At 38.5% G+C, this 18,313-nt stretch overlaps 1 protein-coding gene across 2 annotated transcripts in view; it reads left to right on the top strand.

Moving 5' to 3' along the window:
* LOC140132903 (cadherin-19-like) overlaps positions 1-18,060 on the top strand; it is an 86,655-nt gene extending 68,595 nt beyond the window's left edge. For both annotated transcript variants that reach the window (XM_072152296.1, XM_072152297.1), the window contains 3 exons: positions 12,351-12,468; positions 15,458-15,706; positions 17,408-18,060. In XM_072152296.1, the coding sequence (XP_072008397.1) occupies positions 12,351-12,468; positions 15,458-15,706; positions 17,408-17,829 (789 nt within the window). In that variant the 3' untranslated portion in view covers positions 17,830-18,060. The remainder of the gene's footprint in view (positions 1-12,350; positions 12,469-15,457; positions 15,707-17,407) is intronic.
* The last annotated feature ends 253 nt before the right edge of the window (positions 18,061-18,313 follow it).

Raw genomic sequence — 18,313 nt, 5'->3', positions numbered from 1 at the left:
CACCATACTATAACAGGGTATAGTGTTAAGAGTTAAAAAAAATAGAGAAAAATAAAAGAAATCTAAAAGTGCATATCCCTTCCTAAAACACAAATATTAAAAAAAACATAAGCATAACATGTTGGGTTTCCCCATATCCCAATTTTCCCAAGCTATAAAAAGATAATTATAAAATGAGTGAACACAGTAAAAGAAAAAGAAATTCAAATACCGTATATACTCGTGTATAAGCCGAGGGAAGAGTGAAGAGGAGCCGCGGAGAAGAAAGAAGACGGGATGCGCTGACATCGGGGACATCGGTAAGTCGCGCCGACATCGGGGAGCCGCGCTGACATCGGAGGGTGAGTATTTAAGTTTATTTTTTTAAGGGCCGTGGGGGCAGGCTGTATAATACTAGGGACAGCCTGTATACTACTAGGGACAGGCTGTATACTACTAGGGGCAGGCTGTATACTACTAGGGGCTGCTGTATACTACATAGTGGCTGCTGTATACTACATGGGGGCTGCTGTATACTACAGGGGGGCTGCTGTATACTACTGGGGGCTGCTGTATACTACAGGGGGCTGCTGTATACTACTGGGGGCTGCTGTATACTTCTAGGGGCTTCTGTATACTACTAGGGGCTGCTGTATACTACTAGGGGCTTGCTGTATACTACAGGGGGGCTGCTGTATACTACTAGGAGCTGCTGTATACTACTAGGGGCTTGCTGTATACTACAGGGCGGCTGCTGTATACTACTGGGGGCTGCTGTATACTACTAGGGGCTGCTGTATTCTTCTGGGGGCTGGCAGGCTGTATACTACTGGGGGCTGGCAGGCTGTATACTACTGGGGGGGTTTGACCAATGCATTTCCCACCCTCGGCTTATACTCGAGTCAGTAGTTTTTCCCAGTTTTGGGTGGTAAAATTAGGGGTCTCGGCTTATACTCGGGTCGTCTTATACTCAAGTATTTACGGTAGTTTAATTAAATTTATGGGCGCTAGAATACCAATATTTTTTTAGAATTTTTTTGAAGATTAAAACATAATAATAGCAACACAATATAACAATGATTCAACAATTCAACGATTATTTTTTAAATATTAAATTCACATAATCTTTTTTACATGATTGTTTTAAAAAATGTCACATTTGGTTAAACCATGTCTATTTGTTTTCAGAAATCTTTCCTTGTCCCATATGACATTTTACTATGTCAAATTACCTTGTGTCAGCTTCTAGAACCTTAATAAAAAAATGTTATGCTCAGTAAAAAATGTTTTAAATTTTATATTAATTTTTAGTTTAAAACAAGTATCATAAACTAAGAAACTAAGAGAAAATGTAAAAAACAATCCCAGTATTTAATTCAGCGGCACCATAAATAAATGGAGCTATAAATGAATAACTAATAACATTAGAATGTATTGGGCTTTACTTTTCGAGATGCATTTACATTCACTTGTTTATTTCTCGGAAAGATCTTGGTTTTAAAATTCTCTTTCCAAAGCTTCCAATTTAATGAGTCCTGAAATAACACAATTCATGGCAATTAGATTGTGATCCAATCAATAACGCAGCTGCTGAAGTTTTCTAAAAGCTGAACCTAACCTTGTTATCTTTGTCTTAACGTCAGACGTCAACTTTTGCGATTGAAATTTACAAACAACTTACGGGAACCTTGGTTGCTATTATTTATTTAAAACTTTTCTTCTGGCATGTATTGGTATAATACACGTACTCATTTTCAAGTTCCTCCAATAGTTTGTCAATATATTAATTTTAAATTAATCCATATTTATATGAAAACACAAAATTATTTGTGAGTGCTAGTCAGGGTGATTTGGGACACTATACCACCCACAAGTCCTCATTGACAAGTGCTTTGGTGTCCTGAATTGGTGTCCTGAATTGTGTAGCAGTCACACAATGAAGGTAAGGTGCTTAAACTATGATCCCGGGGTGTATTGCTCCAGTTTCTTTGAATTACAGCGGTAAGGTGCTTAAACTATGATCCCGGGGTGTATTGCTCCAGTTTCTTTGAATTACAGCTCAGCCGCAAGGTAAAGCAGAGATGGGTTCAATGTGCCACATTGGACCCATCTCAAGGCAAATAGAAAACTTTATTTTTTGAAAGGGGCCATGGGCAGAACTATAACAGCTGATTTGGGACAGTATACCCCCAATCCATGAGGATCACTATCGCTATAAGGATCCATATCACCCTGACAGGTCCTCTTTAAGAGTTCTGCAGAATATAATACATGGGCAGGTATGGCACTGTTTCAATCACTGCCAATTTGGATGCACAGGCACATTTCTAGACCAAGCACACTGGACCAAGGCTTATTAAGTTTGATGTAGGTTTAACTTCCTTATTTCAATGTCAAAAACCTTTCCAGAAAACAGTGCAATCACAAATAGACTTGACGGAAGCTGTCAGACTGGTTAAGAGGCAGCAAACTAACCCTTCAACGTACTTGCAAACTATGTCCCTGCCTACAGCAGATAAGCAACCCTGATAAGTGTGGACTCTGAAAGATTCTGCAAGGTGAGAGAGAAAACTTACATTGTCTGGCAGTTGCTGGATGGTGGATTAGGAAGGTAATAGGAAGTTAGAGACAGACTAGTGTTAGCACAAGGATAAAGAAATACAAATACAAGGCAATAACCAAATAGAAGTCTGAGTAAAGAAAACTGGGGTCACACCACCAGAAGAGATGACAAGATAAACAACAGATAATAGACAGACAATTGAAGTCAGACAGAATCAGGTCCAATCCAAGATTGAGGTGAGGTACACATTTGAATAGCGAGAGAAGAGTCAGAAAAACATAGCAGAGGTCAGACACACGAATAGCAAAACAATAGCAATAAATACAGACAAATAGAAAAAGCTCTGCAATAACCAACAACCTGCAATTAATAATGGGCAGATTTTAGGAGTTCCTGGGTGCCAACCCAGCAGCTAACTGGTTTAACCCATCCATCACTTAAGTTACAGCTGATACTAACACACAGGTTCAGATGACAGCACTCAGCTTTCCAGAGGAAAATATATGCAGGTCAACCAAGGGAACTGACTCTGAAAAGCAGTTGACAATCAACTCTCCCAGCCAAGCTGCCCTGGGTGTGGCTACAAGCACAAAAGCCTGATACATGATCCCTTTCAGAACACTGCAGGAGCAATTCAGAGATTCCTGAGATCCCTCTTTTATGTTTTTTCCAAGAATATAATTTTCTTTTATAAAAGGCTATTGGTGGCTTTAAAATTAAAACAAACTTATACGTACCTCTCTCCCTGCTCCCGTTCTCCTGTCTTTCACTGTTCCATACTTAAACTTTATGTTTACTGAAAACTCATGCAGTAACAGGAGCGCCACTGTAGAAGTTATGTACAAACAGAAGCTGGAAGTTAAGGGTGTAGCTGTGGGAGAACGAGAGAGGTAATTATAAGTTAAAATATGAGGTATTAAGTTATGAGGTAAAAATAAGTATAAATTATCCACTACCTCAAGACTGCCTCGAGACACAAGGATAGGTGAGACTTGCATTTCTTTTCTCTACATATGTAATCATAAGTACTTTTTATTTTTAAAGCCCATTCAGCCACATATATACAGTTCCTTGAGAAAGTACTCGGCCCCCTTTTCTACCATTTGCCACATTTCAGGCCCCAAAAATAAAGATTTGAAATTGTCATTGGTGAAGAATCAACAACAAGTGGGACACAATTGTATAGTGGAACAAAATTTATTGTGGCGTGCAATATTATTTGGAAATTTATTTGCATATTGGATAGCCGTTTAAGGACTGCCAAGGCTGACTTATAGCTCAATTCCAATCTGTCCAAAGACAACAAAAAGCCTTATGGTCAGGCCTAAAACATAACTTTTATTTGGGATTGTAATCAAAGTGACCAACTCATTAATCACACTCAAGAGAAAGTTATTTAAACCCCATGTCTGCACCGATGACACTGTCAGACTCTCAAAATAACACTTTCAAATATTATCCTTGTGAGACCCCGCAACATGTTTCTCTGGAACACCAGCGTCATCAGGGGATGGGGGTTACTACCACGTGGGAGGAACTAAAGCAGGGTGGTACCAATGATTTGTTGTACTGGGAGAAAACCAATCCTTGTATATCATCTTTCCAGGTTGCCTAACAACACATGATTGACAAGTACCGTATATATTCTCGTGTATAAGCTGAGTTTTTCAGCACAAAAAATGTGCTGAAAATCCTCAACTCATTTTATACACGGGTCAATACACGAGCCCAGCACTTAAAAAAAAAAAACTTCTATACTCGCCCTCCGGCGGCCCCGATGCGCAGCAAAGCTCCCCGATGTCAGCGCGGCTTCTCTTCTGCATAACACATTACCATATATACACATATATACACACAATAAATATATGCTACACTTACAAATACACACACACCATTTAAGAAAAAGTAAAATATAGGTGCACATAAATATATATGCCCAGACCAATACCCACATACATGTACAATACTAATAATACTGCAGTAATAAATACACTACATACATAAATATATACAAGCAGGGAATATACTGCACATTATTATATAGCGCCAAAAAAATCACTGCACACCAGGGCTGCCATAAAGGATATATAGAGATCATTGACTATATAACTCAGTTTAGCTCCAATCTTCTACCTTTGTCTTGGTCTTCATCTTGGTGGCTCCTCACAGATGACGGTTTTCCATCAGTTACAGAATTTTGATAACTTCTCCAATTGCAACTCAACGCTATATAAATCTTATATAAATCCGTATATAAATCTTATAATTTATATACGGTGCCTACTAACTGTTATAGAGCAACAACATCCTCTCATTAATTTATGTTTATTCCTATTCATTATTATTTAGCAAAGCAATACCCCTCATTAATCTACATGTAACCCTGCACCCGCCGTTACTAAAAGTAGCAGAGCAGCCCCCACCAATCAAAATTTAGTCATAAATGCCCCAAGTAACTAATAGGTAGCATAGCAGCCCCCCTTACTAAGTAATTTAGCTAATACATTATTCAGCAGCCACCAGTTATAAGTATTCCGTTAGCCTCCAATTGTCCAGCAGTCTTCCATTATTATACGGTCCAGGAGTCCCCCTTATGGTATTCCATCCAGGAGGCCCATCCCTATAATATACAGTCCCCCCTGCCCCCCACTGTTATAATATTCTGACCGGGACCCCCTTAATATTCCAGCGAGGAGTGCCCATCATCCCTCTATTATATTTTACAGGAGCCATTGTTCTCTGTCCCCTTTTATAATATACCAGGAGCCATTATTTCCCTCCCCTATTAAATACCAGTAGTTATTATTACCCCTCCCACTCCCCTTATTATATAACAGTAGCCACTATTTTCTACTCCGCCATGTTATTACCTACCAGGAACCATTATTATATTCCCCACCCCCCTTATTACATACTAGGAGCCATTATTACCCCCAGCCCTTTATTACATACTAGGAGCCATTACTACCGCCCCACACCCTTATTTCATACTAGGAGCCATTTTTATCCCCACCAGTCCCCATAATGAGCACCAGTTGCCATTATTATCCCCCACCACCTTATTACATATGAGGAGCCATTATTAACCCTCCCACCCTCTCACTACATACCTGGAGCTATTATTATCCCCCCAGCCCCCTTATTAAACCCCAGAAGCCATTATTATTCCCCCATCCCTTATCACATATTAAGAGCTATTATTAACCCTCTTACCCCCTTACTACATACTAAGAGCCATTATTAACCCTTCCACCCCCTTACTACATACTAAGAGACATTATTAACCCTCCCACCCACTTATTACATATTAAGAGCCATTATTAACCCCCCATCCTGTTATTACATATTAAGAGCCATTATTAATCCTTCCACCCCCTTACTACATACTAAGAGCCATTATTAACCCTCCCACCCCCTTACTACGTACTAAGAGACATTATTATTAACCCTCACACCCACTTATTACATATTAAGAGCCATTATTAACCCTCCCACCCCCTTACTACATATTAGAACCATTATTAACCCCCCTTACTGTTATTACATATTAAGAGCCATTAGTAATCCTCCCACCCCCTTACTACATACTAAGAACAATTATTAACCCTTCCACCCCCTTACTACATGCTAAGAGCCATTATTAACACTCCCACCCTCTTACTACATACTAAGAGCCATTATTAACCCTTCCACCCCCTTACTACATACAAATAGCCATTATTAACACTCCCACCCCCTTACTACATGCTAAAAGCAATTATTAACTCTCCCACTCCTTACTACATACTTGTAGCTACTCCCTCCCTCACCCCATATTTCCTACCAGCAATGGGATGGAAAAAAAAATATATTCTCACCTAATCTTGCCTTGGCATCGGTGACAAGCAACTGTCTTCTTTCAGCGCCAACAGCGTAATGATGAAATTATGACTGGCCCAAGCGCTGCTGCTGAAAGACTGACGGAGCAGGAAGTGTCAGAACGTGTCACCTCCTGCTTTGTCTCGGCTTTCAGCTGGACTCACATATTATGCATCACTTCTGGATGACTTTGATTGGTCGGGATTGATACTTTCAGACCGATGATTGGTAAGTTTACTTGTCAATCATGTGTTGTTAGGCAACTTAGAAGGATTGGGTTTCTTTCATTATGACAAGTCATTGGTACTACCCAAAAGTTGTCCTGGTGTCTTCAGCTCCATTCAGGACATCTGTATCCTGCTCACCTAAAAATGCCACAATAACTTATAGTTTGAAAACAACTATGTCCTATTTTTTATACAACAATTATATCGCCTAATTAAATTATGTATAGCATAGGCACCCCCTAATAAATGTATGGTGTCCCTTCATTAATTTATTGCACAGCAGTAACCACATCTCATTAATTAATATATAGATTACCATCCAATCATTAATTAAAGTGGAAGTGCAGCGTTAATGTAGGTTACAGCAGCACCCATGATTTACTAAAAAAGTTCAGCGGCCCCCTTATTAGTAAAGGTTATAGCAGCACCCACCCTTTTTAATATAAAGTTCCCATTTTTATTAACTCATATAGAGATGGGAAATTCCCTAATTAATTTATAGAGGGGGCTTTTACACTATATTAATTAATATGTTACCTTTCGATATTTATATTAATTAATTAATAACAGGAATTGCTGATATTTATATTACATTTCAGCAGACCCTTATTAATTGATGCAGTGCTCAGTAGCCCTTCCCTTATTTATTAGTACTATAAAGCTCTGTAGCCCCACTTATTAATTAATACAATGCTTAGGGGCCCACCTTTAAAATTAATATGAAGCTCCGCAGCTCCTTTATTATTAATTCCTATAGAGTCTAGAAGCCCATATTAATTTATATACTGTTTAGCAGCATGATTTTTTAAATTAATATGATGTATATCAGTCCCCATAATTCATTTATCTGAAGCACTGGGTCCTACTTCATGGACATGGATGTGTCCATTAGAAGACAAAATACAATAAAACCATTACTTACCTCCAACACTCCTGCAACTTCCTTTTATCCTTGGGTTTCCAGTGTATGAAATCCTTGTATCCTGATGCATCTACTACTACAATACTACTCCTATGTACAAGAATATAACTACTATAATACCACTCCTTTGAAGGAGAATATAACTACCATAATATTGCCCCTATAGTACAAAAATATAACTACTATAATACTGATCTCCCTTCACATGAAGCTAGTCCCTTGCCTCCCTCCTCACTCAAGGTACCTCCCATGGCTGCTACATCCTCCTCACATAGCAAACACCCAACAGCAAATCTCCACAGGTCTCACAGAGCAAATCCCCCCCCCCCCCCCAGGTTGGGTGCTCCTCTTTACACAGACACCCTCCTAGGTCTGGTTCCCACTCCTCACAGTTAGCACAGTTAGTTCCTCACAGTAGGTAAGGATCAGACAATGTGTACGTTTTCGCAATGTATTAACAGAATAAAGAAATATTTTATTTTGAAAGTCAGCATATACAGCGACTGTTAAAACAGTGAGATTAAGTAATGTACTGGCTGCTTTGTAGAGCTTTCTATCCAGTTTTACTAGATACCATCATTTTATTGGGTATAACAAACTTTAATATCAATAATTAGTAATATTGAACGAAAAAAATCTTTTTTGAAATCTCTTTAGAATTCATAAAAAGATTTCAATATGACTTCAATATGAAAATAAAAGTGCTCATGTAGTTTGTTAATTTTTATACATGAACCAAATAATTTCACTTTGCTCGAGGGTAAATACTTTTTCTGTTGCTAAAGCTAAATTTACTAAGACAATGTATTGTGCCAATCAAACTGACTGTGAATGTTGAAAGCAAGGAAGCAATTCAATCAGCAATTAAATGAAAATGTCATTTCTTAAAAAATAATTAGCTTTTATGCAAGGTCAGTATAGGAATTGTTTTTTTACTTTCAAATATTTAAATACTATTATACTTTATATCATGAATACATAGAAATGATTTATAAGGCACTGTCTAAATTTTTTAGTCCACATTGAAAATGTGTGATATTTTGTACATGTTTAACCTGTTAATAAACATAGTTTTTAAATTTGTAAAGAATTTAAAAAATTACAGACTTAAAGTGAATCTGTCATTTTTAGCTTGTGACAGGTTCCAATAGCCTATGACAGTGGTGACGAATCTATGGCACGCGTGCCACGAGGGCACGCAGAGCCCTCTCCGTGGGCACGCACGCCATCTCCGCTGCCTTCTCTATATTAATCGTTGAAGTTCAGGAAGGCAGGAAAAGCTGCCGATCACGGAGAGCTGCAGTGATCTCTCTCACTGTTGGCTGCTCTGTACTCACTAGTGCTGCCTTACACTCTCTCACTCCCTCCCCCTCCTCCCTTGCAGCACTGGAAGACATTGGACAATGAGGCAGAACGGACGGAGCACGCAGCACAGATGAGTTCAGCAGGAGGGAGGAAGCAAAAGCTGCTCTGTGTGAATGTCACAGGCAGCAGTCAGGCAGCTTTGGGACACTAAACAACTACAGGTGCTTATTGTTTAGTGTCCCAAACTGCCCTGTATGACATCTATTCATGGTCATATGTATACTGCCCTTGGCCCAGATCTCTTGTCTCTGTGCTATGCTGCCAGTGACCCTGGGGTGCACTACACGGACTGACTCAATGACAGCAGGGCACAGGTGCATATATAAAATATAGCCATAGTCGTATGGGGTCATTTGATGGAAAATTCACCTGCCTGATTCCATGTAACTTTGTAATTCAGTTCACCCACACTCGCTGTATGGCGGTAGTGTCCCTCGCTGTATCACGGTAGTGTCCCTCGCTGTATGGTGGTAGTGTTCCTTGCTGTATGGCGGTACTGTCCCTCACTGGATGGCGGTAGTGTCCCTCTCTGGATGGTGGTAGTGTCCCTCGCTGGATGGCGGTAGTGTCCCTCTCTGGATGGCGGTAGTGTCCCTCGCTGGATGGGGGTAGTGTCCCTCACTGGATGGCGGTAGTGTCCCTCGCTGGATGGCGGTAGTGTCCCTCGCTGGATGGCGGTAGTGTCCCTCGCTGGATGGGGGTATTGTCCCTCTCTGGATAGGGGTAGTGTCCCTCTCTGGATGGGGGTAGTGTCCCTTGCTGGATGGCGGTAGTGTCCCTTGCTGGATGGCGGTAGTGTCCCTCACTGTATGGGGGGTAGTGTCCCTCACTGTATGGGGGGTAGTGTCCCTCACTGTATGGGGGGTAGTGTCCCTCACTGTATGAGGGGCAGTGTCCCTCACTGTATGGCGGTAGTGTCCCTCACTGTATGGGGGTAGTGTCCTTCACTGTATGGCGATAGTGTCCTTCACTTTATGGCGGTAGTGTCCCTCGCTGTATGGCGGTAGTGTCCCTCGCTGTATGACGGTAGTGTCCCTCGCTGTATGGTGGTAGTGTTCCTCACTGTATGGGGGTAGTGTTCCCCACTGGATGGGGTAGTGTTCCTCACTGGATGGGGGTAGTGTTCCTCACTGGATGGGGGTAGTGTTCCTCACTGGATGGGGGTAGTGTTCCTCACCGTATGGCGGTAGAGTCCGTCACTGTATGGCGGTAGTGTTCCTCACTGTATAGCAGTAGTGTTCCTCACTGGATGCGGGTAGTGTTCCTCACTGGATGCGGGTAGTGATCCTCACTGGATGGGGGTAGTGTTCTCCGCTGTATTTTCTCCTGCTTTGTGATATAATTGCTGATGTTGGTCTCTCTTTACTGGTCTGTTTATCATCAGTATGGTGGTATTTATCTTGTTGTAATGGTCATCATACTACATTATTATATGTCCCTTATAAAGTGGTATTGTCGATAATTTTAGGCTCAATAGCCGGGTTAGCACTTTGCGATGATGTCGTAGACTTTGGTTTCCAGTTTGGGGACTTGGTCTCTAAAAGGTTCGCCATCACTGGCCTATGATATGCTGAATTAAAAAATTCCCTTCCCAACATTCTGAATCATTTCAGTAGTTTACATAAGTTTAATTCACATTACTTGGCTCCCTGCCAGTAACATGTGGTGAGTCCCAGAGGAAGCTGTAGCAGCCTGTGTGCCTGTGTGAATTAACCTTCTATAAACTACTGAAATGCTTCAGAATGCTAATAAAGGCATTTGTGTACAATTTGCACAGCAACTGTCACCAGCTAAAAAAAAATTACACTCCTGGTGACAGGTTTGGTTTAAAGCAACATATAATAACCATAATACTGGAAATAAAAGTTGCTATACTATACAGTGAAAAAAGGGTATTCCAAATTCTAGTAGATCAGTGTTTGCCAAAATGACAATGGAGGAAGTATTAGGACATAATAGGGGAATTTATTAATACTGGGGGCATAATGCTGCACACAGTGCACAATATATAGTGAATGGCTCCTTTCAGTTGAATTTTATGCCAGGTTCCTTATAAGACTTTTTCATCATTAAATCCACAGAAATACAACCCAAAATAAACATTTTAGTACTTGAGGCAAATAATTAGTAATCTAGAAAACACAGTATAAAAGGAGTAAAGTTGACAGGGACATTGCAGAGTGCATTGCGCTTAGAACCCACAGCAATAATTGACAAGCTGCATATTATAAACCAGCAGTGTTAATCATTTTAAATTGCAGGATATTCACACAAAATGCCAATAGAATGTGGTGGTTTCATAATGGCATAATGGTGTATTGTTCATCTGTTGCGTTGTGTTTCCACGTAGCTTCTATTTTAACTCCATGTCCGAAGGTTTAACAATGATTATTCACAATTTCTCAGCCTCATCCGTTAAAAAAACTGACCTGACATCAGTTTTTTCTTGCGGACCCATAGACTTCTTTTGCCTTCTGTGACCTGCGTCAGTGAAAAACAACGGACAGGTTTCACAATTTTTCTACAGGCCACGAATCACTGAAAAAAAAGCCTACATGAAAACACACATAAAAATCAAAAGCATTGAACCACGGATTTGCAAAACACCAGTGTTAAAGAGCCCTCAGTCAGTATAAAACAATGCATCTTTGTCATTTTTTATCCACAGAATTAGGAAGTTTTGAAAAGCATCTACACAAAGAAATAGGATAAAAGGAACTTTAAAATGTGCAATATTTATTAATTTCTGTCATAAACAAACGAAGAAGGAGGGCTTAGAAAGTAATGCGCCAAAATAATCACATAGTGATAGTGAGATGGATCTCGTGCTCATCTTGCCCGTTTTGTCTAAGGTTACACTAAATGATAAACAATAACAATAAATTTGCTCAATGTCTTTATCTCCCAATATTTGCTATGTCGCCCATGAGAAATCGTTACCATTCCAAATGATATCATATATATAATATTTAGTTACAGCCAACACTCAAATACATAGGCATTGCAGAGATACATAAATAAGGAAATATAAACTGTACTTATGTTCTGCAGGTATAACGAGTATCCATTTGATTTTCCATTATGTCTGTCTTTTAATTGAAAAGAAAATTGTACAGGTTCCTGATCAATTTGAAAAAGCACTCAAATGATTTCCAAGCATTAGTTTGCAAACGCAGTACTATATCTGTCAATCAAATGATTCAAAACATTTTTTTTCATATATTCTAAATCATTTTTTGTACATTTCACATTGTCCAAAAGTAATGTATAATTGCAGCATTCATGCTACTTTAGCTGGTGAATCCATATTTTCGATTAGCTCATTTTAATTATCCCTTTGAATGCGTTTTGAGTTTTGACCATTCTCTAATTACATGCATTGTGTTCAGTTTATTCCATTCGCTGTAAATGCTACTAACATATTATTTTTTCTTAGCCTGTATACACCGTAACTGCAATAGATAAGGATGAACCTCAACTCAGCGATTCTTTCTCTTTTATGCAACCTTTTGAGGATTCAACCAATGCAAATTTTACAATTACAGACAATGGAGGTAATTTTCTTCACCTACTTCTTTACATGGAACTGTTGTTTTTTCCAATGTGCAAATGTCCTATGGAGATGATAGAACCAGTTAAAGGGGGTCCTTGCAAATGAAGTAATTTAGTATGATGGGAAGCCTGCAAATATTGACTAAATGGTTACTGACTTAAGCATCTAGACCTCAGAAAGCACAACCCACAATATTAGTGGAGCAGTGTGAGAAATTTTAAGAGGGATTAGGCCATTCTTTTTCTTTCCAGTAATTAGTATGTGAGCATTTAGATTGGCGCATTGTAATTAGCTGTGATAAATGGTAAAAGAGCAATTATTGGCATTCAGCTGAAGCAGTAGGAGGACAGGACTTCCCCAAGACTTCTACCATCCTTAATGTATAGATACATGATGATAAATGATGTAGAGATATATGATGCATCTTTATGTCATTTTCATTATTGCACTTCAATTTTGTGCTAATGTGAGTTTAGAATTCAGTAAGTTAATTGTGATATTTTGCATTTTGTCTCAGTTGGTTGACCAGTAAAATTCTCATTTAGGTTTACATTTCAAATTTTATGCTGCACCGATACTTGCTGTGGCTGCACATAAAGGCACATGATGGTAATAAACTGTAATCAGTGAACAGTTCTGGTAGATTGGACATAAACATGGGATAGTACCACTTTCAAACTAGATTCATCTGTGCCCGGTAAAGTACAGCTGTTGATGCACTTATAAGATTGATTTTGTTACATTCAGTCCTTACTAGTCTGAACACTGATGTACTCCTTTCTTGGCTGTCTTAATTGGTTTCCAACAGACCTTTCTGTCTTCTGTGGATTTTGCTCTAGGTTTCAAACTATTAAGTTTGGGATGTATAGAATCTTTCACATTTCTCCCCTGCTGATCTACCCTGTCTGGGTGTCAGAACTGGTCCAATCATCTTCTGGGTTGGAATTTTGGCATCTCATATAAGATTTGCCTGATATTACCTATGTGTTTGTTATAGATTTATTTGGGGCTTGCTGGCATGTATTATTCTGGATTATTGGATTATTGGATTATTTGATCTACTGCTGCTTTTCTATCAATCAACTCTATACTGCATTGTTCTCTTGGTTTTTACCCATATTTTGTTAACTATTCTTCGGTATTTGTATTGTCCTTGCTTTGTCTTTGTGTTTGAACCTTGGTGCAGGGAGGGAATGTCGACAAGTTGTAACCCAACCACTTATGGTAGGCTGTGCAATTAAGTAGTTACATCTATGAATGTTATTTAGCCTATGGCTCACTGTCCTTGTCTGTCCTTCCAGTCCATCCAAAATGGACAAATAAAGAGAGTCCTGTTTATCCTGCTCATCCACAACATTTCAACTATTTTATTAAAAAAGAAGAAAAGATGGTATTTGTGAGATACAGTATGCAATTTTTATATGACACCAAGGTTTTGCCATACTGTAAAAGCGAGCACCCTTCCATCATATGTATTAGTCAGTATCAGTGCTGTTTTAGACTCATATGATAGATAGATACATAGATTTAGTGTCAGACTACTGAAATACTGTATGTGGATAGACTAGAATCCCATGTCTAATCTTTAGTAATGCTGTTTGATGTGTCCCATGTGAACCAATTGACTTATGTACTTTTAATTTTAAGAGACAATTATAGTTTCCATATAGGAAATAAAAATGTTCACACTACATAAAAGTGAAAATCCTGAGGAAAATATTAGATTTCCTTCCATAAAAATTAATGGGAGCAATAAAAAAAGACTTCCTTGCTCACCATTCTGTTTTATGTTAGATGAACTCATTGAAAAAGACACCATTTCTAATATATCTGTATATCTCTATATATTAGATTTGAAACTTAAAGAAATATCAGCCTTTTAGATGCTTATGACACTTAAAGCTGAAGCAGTTGTGAATAATAGAAGATTCTTTCTACTATATAACCTAGTACTTCAGTTAAATATAAAGATGAGAAAGCTTATGACAGCAAGGAAGAATACAGACATGCAAAGTATAGTAGGCAGCTTTTGTCATATAAGCTCGATTATTGACAAGTGATTGTGCAGTCAAATATAGTGGGTACTTGGTAAACCATAAAAGACCCCAAAAGACTATTAAATGTAAAAATTAAGCTATAAAGAAAAGCCAACAATTGTAATGGTTATATACGTGCTTGACCGAGGCAAAGTTAGATAATGGTTGTCTTTGGTTTAGAATCCTTAGAATCTCAACTCCCCCGCTAACCATATCTCACAGCCAGAAGCTGATTGATGGGAGTCCTACTACTCTGGCTTCCAATAAACTGCTGTCATGTTAGAAAACTTTTAGGAAGTGTTTCATTTTTCTGCCGTACATTCACTAAGAAAGGGGCTCAACATTCACTGTTGAGCAACTATTACTCCCAACTTGCACACTTGGTCAACTATTTAATGAACTTGAAAATCAGAATGTTGTACAGAATGTTTTTGTAGCCAGGAAATGGAAATGAAACTTTGTTCTTATCCATTTATTTCAAAGGTTATAAATGTAACATAGGAAAGGAAAGGAAGGTCTTGTTTAAGATGTCTTGGCTAGGAATTGCCATTATTTCCTCCTTCACACAACCTTCAAGTATAGTGGGTGTTCCTTCCCCTTCATTGGTCACTAGCTATAGCCTGAACAGAAATAGCCGTCCACCAGACGCATCAGGAGGCCAGGAGTCCTAATATGTCCGACATGCAAGTTATAAGCTGGCAAACATTGTGCAAGCATAATACCATAGAACTATATAAGAAATAACCCCCCATGTCTTTACAAGTCAATCAGAGAATAAAATGTAAATTTAAGAATTTTAAATTGTTTTATAAAATTTTCAATGAAAAATGAAGTGCCGTATAGGAATATTTAGTGGAATCAGACTCGATTTACAAATATTTGGCATTTTTAAAGACATTATTTTTTATTTTTATTTTTTATTTTTAAACATATGCTTTTTGAATTTTCTTGCAGATAATTCAGCCACCATTTTGACAGCACAAGATGGATACAGCTATCAAGATAATCCATTATTTTACTTGACAGTAATAATAAGTGACAATGGAATCCCTTCACTCAGCAGCACCAGCACATTAACCATTAAAGTGTGTGATTGTGGCATTGATAACAACACAGAATCCTGTGGAAAAGGAGGATTTTTCTTTAATTTTATGAACTCTGCAGCAGTAATTGCCATATCCATTTTCATTCTTTTAATTTTAGGTAATTTATTAAATTATTATCTTTTTTATTTAGATGATATAGATAATGCAGGCAGTTCCCAGGTTACATACAGAATAGGTTCTTTAGATTTGTACTTGAATAGTTGAATAGTATGTAAGTAGGAACAGGTATATTTTACAATGGTAAAAAATTGGCCCTGTAGCAATTGGATTTTGTGCTGTCATGGGGGACAAGGATTATCAATAAAACTTCATCACAGAGATTTTACAAGCATCATTTCAGTCTGAGATCACAGAAAAGCATCCAGAGAGCTTCACCAGAGGTCTCAGTGGGCAGAGAGGTCCTTATATAACTAGGTGTCGTCTGCAAGTCGGTGTCCTATTGTCAGGGACCGCTTGTGATAAGATAAGAAAGGTTATGATTTCCATTCAATTCTACCACGGAGGTTGGGGGTTGTCACTAACGGAGATATTGGGTATCATGAGCCCTAGACAAGAATCCTGCAGCAGTGCACATCCACTATACATTTATGGTCCATACCATTAAATACAGAGTTCTGGGACTGTCTGAGCCAATGACTGCAGGTTTTTTAAGCCTTTACTTATGAGAACACAGGCGACTATATAGGTTGTGTTATCATTGGTACAGGAAGGTAAGGCAGGATATAAAAGGGAAGTACATGGCTGGCAGGTGAGTAAAGGGTAAATGTGCACCCCTGGTTTGTCATTAAAGAGGAACAAAGGAAAAGGCATAAAAGGAAGGTTGTTTGAAGATACTCTCCTGCTACTTAGTGCTTTATTTTTCCACAGTGGGTGGTACATTTTTTTCTATTTTACCTTTTTCCAGGGTCATTTCAAGGACCAGATTTTCAGTCTTCAGCAGTAGTTGGGTCAATGAAAAGAGAGAGCAGGGGGTGGAGCATTAAAGGGCAGGAAAAAGAAATAAGTAGGAACCTTTTCTCATGTGTTCCCATCTGCATTAGGGGTTCCCAAAAACAACTTAGAAATGGAGAAATGTACAGCATTACTATGCAGTGCATCCTCCTCAGACATTCCCCTACAGAAAGGTTATCCTGATCTTCCTCCACACAACAGAGCAACTATGACTTTGACTCACAGTTGAGGTTTGGGAAAGTCATAAACTTTCACTTTCTCTTCACCACAGTTTCAGACACAGTTTAGCCCCAGTGTCACCACAGGTCAGGAAATTTAACCCTCACACTGCTCCCCTGCCAAAAAAAGAAGTCATTTTTTCAGAAAGTAAATATAAGGGTTAAACCTCCTTATGTATTGCTACAATTACCAAAAGTTGGTTATAAGGAAGACTATGATCTTTACGCTTGATCATCCTGGTACAATGCCAAAGTTCACCAGGGTAAGGATAGTATGGGTGAACCTACTCTGATGTTGATGGCAATTTTCGTCGCTGCCAGAAATATGGCACATTCAAAGTATTTCACCATAAGTTAAAATATTAAAACTTCTATGATAAGATAATGTATGTTAACAAATAGACACAGCTTTATTCTGTTTTGATAAAATATAAACCCCAGACTGCTCTGTAAGGTTTATATTGCTCCTGAGCACAGACAGATGGCTTAACTAATATAAGGAAAATCATACATAATATTTATTAGCACTATAAAAAGACACAAAATGTAACATTCAATGACATGACATTTAACAAATATAACAGAATATCATTTGTGATGTTGAAATAATCTACCTGTTCTGTTTGTAGTGTTGTCCTTACTTGTGCATGTGAGATGCCAGAAAAAAAACAACATCATGAGTGAGAAAGGAGAAGACCTGAAGGAAAATATTGTCAAGTATGATGATGAAGGAGGAGGAGAGGAGGATACAGAAGCCTTTGATATCACAGGACTTAAGCAACACACAGTGATGCGAGAAAGAAAGCCAAGGAGGAAAATAAGAACTGATATTCAGAGTATGTATCGATTGTCCTTGGGCCTTGGTCCTGATGTGGCCATATTTAAGGAATTCCTAGCAGAAAAATTGGAAGAAGCAAATACAGACACAAGTGTACTTCCTTTGGACTACCTTCATTGCTATGCCTTTGAAGGTTCCTGTTCTCCCTGTGGATCGCTGAGCTCACTTAGCCTTACTGAGACTAATGTATCAGAGATTGATCCATACTATTAAAAATATGTATATTGTTGCTGGTTGGCTGTGTTCCTCATAGGGCACATAGTCTTTTGTTGCATATGTCTATATAACATAAGAGTGTCAATATTCCAGTTGTTCCTCAGAATATGTCATTCATGTGGTCTGAAAACAATGCTAGGTATGTTTATTTCCCATATAGCACTTGTATGGTCATTTTAGGAAACATGAGTTGTACATTCAAGAAAATAAAAAATGGTTGAAGTTCAAGGATGGGTTTGAAACTTAATATGGCCCTGTATAAAAATCAAAAACTGTCGTTATTTTTCACTTGTATAAACATTTGCAGTCTGAATAAGTCAAAACAATAATCTGGTAAGATTAAGAATGATGAGAGATCAACATTGATCTAAGGTCTCAGACTCAAAAAATTAAATTTGTCTACTATTGCTGGGAGCCATTGTAAAGTATGACCCAAGCATTATGCAATCTTAGGCCTCTTGCACACTAGCGTTGCGTTTCA

The sequence above is a fragment of the Engystomops pustulosus genome, chromosome 5 (genome assembly GCF_040894005.1).
Source record: "Engystomops pustulosus chromosome 5, aEngPut4.maternal, whole genome shotgun sequence".
Classification (NCBI taxonomy): domain Eukaryota; kingdom Metazoa; phylum Chordata; class Amphibia; order Anura; family Leptodactylidae; genus Engystomops; species Engystomops pustulosus.
This window is presented reverse-complemented; position numbering and strand designations above follow the sequence as displayed.